The sequence below is a fragment of the Pterocles gutturalis genome, unplaced genomic scaffold (genome assembly GCF_000699245.1).
Source record: "Pterocles gutturalis isolate BGI_N339 unplaced genomic scaffold, ASM69924v1 scaffold12818, whole genome shotgun sequence".
In the NCBI taxonomy this organism is placed as follows: Eukaryota; Metazoa; Chordata; class Aves; order Pterocliformes; family Pteroclidae; genus Pterocles; species Pterocles gutturalis.
Genome location: NW_010120638.1, coordinates 102,413 through 109,699, shown reverse-complemented (window position 1 = coordinate 109,699; position 7,287 = coordinate 102,413). Strand labels below are relative to the sequence as shown.

General features: G+C 42.2%; 1 protein-coding gene across 1 annotated transcript in view; it reads left to right on the top strand.

Moving 5' to 3' along the window:
- The first annotated feature begins 787 nt into the window (after window positions 1-787).
- Window positions 788-7,287, top strand: part of PLXNB2 (plexin B2) — a 79,336-nt gene continuing 72,836 nt past the window's right edge. Inside the window, exons 1-3 of the mRNA XM_010076983.1 lie at window positions 788-1,885; window positions 3,548-3,730; window positions 6,468-6,590. Of these exons, the coding sequence (XP_010075285.1) occupies window positions 788-1,885; window positions 3,548-3,730; window positions 6,468-6,590 (1,404 nt within the window). The remainder of the gene's footprint in view (window positions 1,886-3,547; window positions 3,731-6,467; window positions 6,591-7,287) is intronic.

The following is a 7,287-nucleotide window of genomic DNA, read 5'->3' as shown; positions in this document are numbered from 1 at the left end:
AAAAATAAAACAGTAACAAAATCTATTAACTTTGTCTAATTCCAGACAGCCAGGTGATCTGCTTGGGAAGTAAAAATTCTGAAAAAAAAATAAAACAAAACAGTAACAAGATCTATTAAGTTGCAGTGCTCAGGTGAAGTGTTGGACTGTAGTGCGTACCAGCAGTCGAAGGCAATGTTGCACATTAAGGGCTCTACTGTCTTTATGTTGACGAAGGATTAGTGTAACGCCTTCTCAAAGAGCATCAGCAGCCAGATTCAGACTTACTTGTAGCTAATGGAAGTTTTTGTTTTTTTTTTCTTTCTGGAGAAAGTCCTGCAACACCAAATGTCTCAAACCCTTTCATGTAAATTCTCCCCCTCTGTTAAGGAGGAGCCACCCAGAACACTGGGATCCTCCAACTTATTTTTAAAATCTTAACAATAAATAATTCACACAGTATGAAACTGGAGAAGCACCACCACTTCTTGGCACTCTATGTTGTTTCAAACTGTTTGTTGTTCTCATTGTGCTTTAGCACAGGATTGATTATCTAATTGGCTATATGATAATCAATTAGATATGACCCTGTTTAATCCTTCACCAATATATTAATTTGCTAGGCATTTAACAGGATCTGAGGCTTTCCATAATCTTCATGATGTCTAACACATGCATGAGGATAGGTGTATTTGTGTCTGAAATCGTGAAAGAAAAAACCCTTCATGTTGCTGAATTGTGTGTAAATTTTATTTTTCAGTGTGTTTCATGTTCTTCTTTTCTCCCCCTTTTTAGGTATTACATAGAAATGGCTTTATGGATCTGGACACTGAACATTTTGAGCTGTTTTTGTGTCACCTTATCCAGAAATGAAGAACTGAAATTTTTTCAGAGTGCTACAGAGCTAAATCACCTAACGGTGGATAATGACACTGGGATAATCTATTTGGGAGTGGTAAATGCTCTGTATCAGCTTACAGAAAATCTGGATGTAATAAGGTCTGTAGAAACAGGCCCAAGAAAGGACAACAAAAAGTGCACACCTCCCATTGATGAAAACCAATGTAAAGAGGCAGTACTGACTGACAATTATAACAAACTATTGTTGCTGAACAAGGCGGATAAAACAATTGTGGTGTGTGGAAGCCTTTTTAAGGGAATCTGTGCCATCAGAGATCTAGAAGACATTAGCAATGAGAAGTATTATGTAGACAGTAGTGGAGAAAAGTCCTTTGTAGCAAGCAATGACGAGAATGTATCAACTGTGGGACTGATCACTTCCTTGAATAATGACCGAGTGCTGTTCGTTGGGAAAGGCAATGGACCAAATGATAATGGGATAATAATCAGCACTCGGCAGCTCTACGAAAGGGATGGGAAAGACATTTTTGAAATGTATACAGACTCGGCAGCTGTTAAGTCAGCTTACCACTCATCAAGCACACAACAATTTGTGGCAGTCTTTGAGGATAAAAATTATGTTTATTTTATTTTCAATCAGCAAGAGAAACAGCCTGTCAATAATCGCACACTAATTGCGCGTCTGTGCAAAGATGATGCCCATTATTATTCCTACTTTGAAATGGACTTGGGTTGCAAAGATGATGAAGGTGCCTATGACCACTGTCATTCTGCTTATGTCACTACCCCAGGAGAAGAGCTGGCTGAGAGCATGGCTCAGCAGAGACAAACTACGGATGTTCTCTCAGATGACAAGGTTCTTCTAGCACTCTTCAGCAAAGTAAACAAAGATAACGGCTCTCTAAGATCTGCCATGTGTGTATTTTCCTTGCGGCAAATCAATGAAAAGATGGAAAAGAACCGGAACGATTGCTACACTAAAAAGAATACCAGTTCATTTTACAAACTTTTTGCAGCAGAAAACCCGTGTGCATCACATGGACTGGTAATATCAGTATCAGTTTTACAATCTGTGTTAAAATTAGTGAAAAATATACAATTGCATGTTTTTGGGTGGCTTTGAGCTAAACTATAGTGAGATCAGATAACTGAAAACTCAATAGCTGGATTCACTATAGAAATGGAACGTGGTTCAGGGCATTGTGGAACAGGTCGAGCAAGAAGTGGGAAGATAGTCATAATTTTGTGTCTTTTAAAAATATTTGATGTCTTCTGAAAGATGGATATTGGTTTTGTAAATGCATTTCTTTTAAAGGGTTCCTCCTGGTATGGAAATTACTGAGTCAAATTTGTTACGCCCATGATCAGCTTCCGGATGATGACTATAGACAATTCTGGCCTCAGCCAACATATTTATAATGTTTTTAAATGGTATTAAGAATCTTCTAGGTGATCTCTGGTGTTCAGTGTTGTTTCTGACTTGGATTAGAATTTTCAGATAACCGGAAGTACACATTTTTCCTATATTCAGTTGGTGTTCATATTTTCTCTGGCTCAAAATATTTGCATAGCATGAGGGCTTGTCATTACCTTGGCTGTAAGGTTTTTGGAGCACACTGTTACACCCCTCCAGATACTGTTCTTCAATTTATGACTGCATCTCTGAAAGACGGTTTTTAGCATCTCTGTTGACTTTATGATGTTTTTGCCCACACCACTCAGCCTATTCCCAAGCCCTACTTTTGCATGCAATTCATTACTGCAGCCAACCCTAAACTGGGCTGAGGAATTGAATCAATAACTCAGCCAGCTTTTAAGACAATATCTTAATTCCCCAACCTGAGCAAGTTACACACGTGCAGAAGCAGCTCTTGGAGCACAGCTTGAGAAGTGGTGGGTGACAGTCCAGGTGTAGAAGTGAACAGCTGAAGAGATGAGGCATGGGAATACCTTGTGGTATCCTTCATCTCATGAAACCACAGCCCTCTCATGCACAGTAGGTCACTAGCACTGAAGAGAAGCCCATAAAACACTTTTTCTTTCCAAACACTGGTGTTACTGCAGTACCCTGCATCTGAGGTGAGCGTCAAACATAGAAACCCTGAATATGACAAGTAGAGCAGCCCTGGCTTCCGGCAAAAGAGGTGTGGATTTCAGATCAGAAAGACAGTCTTGTTACCAAATATAGCAGGAAAGGCAAGGTGTGAATGAACTTCCTTCTGGTGACACTCCCTGCAGCTCAGGATTAAAGCATAGTGAAGAGGGAATGTGTTGAAGTTCATGAGACAGTTGCCAGTGTGTTGCTTTTCTATGGAGAGCAGCAAATTAAGAAACAAAACAGCATTAGAAAACCCAGTCTTCAACACAAAATTGGTCAACTCAATCTATATGACATGTTCATTTTAATTAAACACACCAGTTAGTTTTTAAACTGTGCCGCTATAATGAAAGAGAAACAACAACAAAAAAATTTTCACCCCATGTCTCCTGGAAAGTGAAAGCATTGAGGCAGTTTGCAATTAGCAGGCTGTTGTCTGCTTGCTGCCTGTTGTCTGGGGGAAAATGGCCAGACAACCCATTTCTCTCTTTCTGCTTTTCTATGTCAGAGGGGTATTATACTGTCTGGTAATAGGGTTGCACTTCAATCTTAGCTAGGAATTAGTGATCTGAATGTTTAACATTGTTCTGTATTGCTATTCCTTATTAGAATGCAAGCAAAAATTTCCCCTGTGGCTCCGAACACTTGCCGTACCTTTTGGGAAGTAAGAATGGTGTTGTAGAGAAGCCAGTACTGCAAAAAGAAGGGATGAATCTCACAGCTGTCACTGTGGCTGTGGAGAATGGGCATACCGTGGCCTTTCTGGGAACATCGGATGGCACAATTCTTAAGGTAACAAGCTGGACTTAAAAGACTGGAGGATGTTTAAAAGGTCATGAACTGTAGTGATAGCATACTTCTATTCTAAAAGTAAACGGGATTTATAAGATTGCATAGCAGGAGCAAATTCTCTTGGAGCTTGTTATTTTTAATTTCAAAGAGAAGGCACACCACTTTGGATATACAGCAGCTATCCAATACACAGATTGAATTAGCATTGCCTGAAAGACACTTTTCCGGGAGGATTAGATACCTACTGAGAGCCCTATATAAACAGCCTTAGGTAATCTAACAGCTGTTCTAGCCTTATCGCTGTTCGAGCCCATACTCGTTTAGGAGCAACTTTTCATTTTGTAATCATTCTGGCCATTCAGTGAGTAGAGATGGCAATACAAAGCCCAAGCTGGAGCTCTGCTAAATTCTGACTGTATAGGATGGGGCTCAAATGTTCACATGTTTGTGGTGTTAAAATGTCAAGACTGCAATGCCAAACATCTTCTTTTGCTTGAAGGGAAGTGATGGCCATGTGCCACTATGCAGTTTAAAATTTGAAGCTGAAACTGTTGGTCACCATAAGGAAAGGAAAAAAAAAAAAAAAAAAAAAGAACACCTTCAAGTGCAAAGGCTCCAAGTTGAGAATTTTTATTTTACAGTGCTGAAATAAATCAGTATTTACAAAAAAAACCCATACAAATATTAGCTACTGTGAGCAGTGAGCAATTTCTTTTCATGCCTTTTATGCTTTACTTGCTGCTCTTGATGCCATATACTTCAAATGTAAATGTTTTCCTTAATGTGAATTTGTGAACTTCAGTAAACACAAGATTTTCATTAATCATAGAATCATTTAGGTTGGAAAAGACCTATAAGATCATCTAGTCCAACCATAAATCTAACACTACCAAGTCCACCACTAACCCATGTCCCTTAGTGCCACATCTACACATCTTTTAAATCCCTCCAGGGATGGCGACTCAACCACTTCCCTGGGCAGCCTGTTGCAGTGCTTGATAACCCTTTTGGTGAAGAATTTTTTCCTAATATCCAACCTAAACCTCCTGTGGGACAACTTGAGGCCATTTCCTCTCGTCTTATCACTTGTTACTTGGGGAAAGTAACTGACACCCACCTCACTACAGCTCCCTGTCACGTAGTTGCAGAGAGGAGACTGATAAGGTCTCCCTCTCAGCCTTCACCCTCCAGAAGCCCTCCAGACTTCACCTTTTCTACAGACCAAACAACCCCAGTTCCCTCAGCTGCTCTTCGTAAAACTTGTGCTCTGGAGCCTTCACCAACTTTGTTGTTCTTCTTTGGATGCACTCCAGCACCTCCATGTCTTTCTTGTAGTGAGGGGCCCAAAACTGAACACAGTATTTAAGGTGCAGCCTCACCAGTGTACAGGGGGACAGTCGCTTCCCTAGTCCTGCTGGCCACACTCTTTTGGAGCCAAGCCAGGATGTTGTTGGCCTTCTTGCCCCCTGGGCACACTGCCAGCTCATATTTAGTTGGCTGTCAACCAACCCCCCTGGACCCTTTTCCACCAGGCAGCTTTCCAGCCACTCATCCCAAAGCCTGTGGCGTTGCATGGGGTTGTTGTTGTGACCCAAGTCCAGGACCCGGCACTGGGCCTTATTAAATCGTATACAATTGTCCTCAGCCCATCAATCCAGCCTGTCTAGATCCCTCTGTAGAGCCTTTCTACCCTCAACCAGATCAACATTCCCACCCAACTTGGTGTTGTCTGCAGAATTACAGAGGGTGCACTCGATCCCCTCATCCAGATCATTGATAAAGATACTAAACAGAACTGGCCCCAATATTGAGCCCTGGGGAACACCATTTGTGACCAGCCACCAACTGGATTTAACTCCATTCAGCACAACTCTTTGGACTTGGCCATCCAGACAGTTTTTTACCCAGTGAAAAGTACACCCATCGAAGCCATGAACAGCCAGTTTCTCCAGGAGAACGCTGTGGGAAATGGTGTCAAAGACTTCACTAAAGTCTAGGTAAACAACATCCACAGCCTTTTGCTTATCCACTAAGCAGGTCACCTAGTCATAGAAGGAGATCAGGTTAGTCAAGCAGGACCTGCCTTTCATAAACCCATGCTGACTGGGCCTGAATGCCTGGTTGTCCTGTACATGTTGTATGATGGCTCGTAAGATGATCTGCACCATAACCTTCCCTGGCAGTGAGGTCAGACTGACAGGCCTGTAGTTCCCTGGATCCTCCTTCTGGCCTTCTTGTAGATAGGCATCACATTTGCTAACTTTCAGTCAACTGGGACCTCCCTGGTTAGCCAGGACTGCTGAGAAATGATTGAAAGTGGCTCGGTGAGCACTTCTCCCAGCTCCCTCAGAACCCTTGGGCAGATCCCATCTGGCCCCATAGACTTGTGTGTGTCTAAGTGGTGTATCAGGTCACTAATCATTTCCCCTTGGATTATGGGGGCTTCATTCTGCTCCCCAACCCTGTCTTCCAGCTCAGGGGGCTGGGTACCCAGAGAACAACTGGTCTTAATATTAAATCTGAGTCAAGAAGGCATTAAGTACCTCAGCCTTCTCCTCATTCTTTGTCACTATGTTTCCCCCCACATCCAATAAATTATGGAGATTCTCCTTAGCCTTCCTTTTGTTCTTAATGTATTTACAGAAACATTTTTAATTGTCCTTTACAGCAGCAGCCAGATACAATGATATTGGGGGGGAAAAAAAGCAACATTAACCACCTTTCTTCTGTGAAACAGGTGTTCCTGTCATCCACTGCAACTGAGTACAGCTCTCTTACTATTGAACTAAACAAACCCATAAAGAGTGACCTGGTCCTTGATCAAACCCAAGAAAATCTGTACGTGATGACCACAGACAAGGTAACACATCCTGCTTGCATTAAGGATCAGGTCTGCTTTCACTTGAGCTTTGTATGTTTCTCAGTTGCTTCTGCAAGTCACCCAATTTCATTGTGATGGACTTGACTGTTGTGACTTGGAGAACTGTTATATCCTTGATGCTTAGCGATTGGGAATGGGAAGTGAGTTCACCTCTAAAGCTCTCTTATGGAGTGCATGAGAAGGATGAAGTTGAGATGTTTGGCATTAGCACACCATGGGGTCAGGCAGCCCTCGTGCTTGGTGTGGTGTCTATGGGGTACCAGTGGATGCTCTAGCTGCCATTGGTCCTTTTCCAGAGTACTTCTGGGTTTAGGATGCTGGCAGCTGACTTAATAGCCTTTACACATCTGTAAAGCTGACAGGAGTTTTTATGGGTCTTGCTGTCAAAGACTAAGAAGCAGAGGAGAGAATTACAACTTTGGGAAACACTTTTGTTCAAGCTCCTGCTAGAACCAAGTGAGTGCAGCAGGAAATGTCGGCGCAGGCAGTCTCTTCTAGGTTCCCCTTTTCTGTGCTGGCAGGTGAGGCGCAATGGAGGTTTGTAAAGAAAGGAAGGAAAAAAAGAAGAAAGTATGAGACAGAGGGATGCCAGATTTCTCCTTCAGCTCCATCTGTAACCCTCTTCTGACATTTTCTTTGTGGTGGTTGGAGCTCCCAGCCTCAAATGCATGGTTCA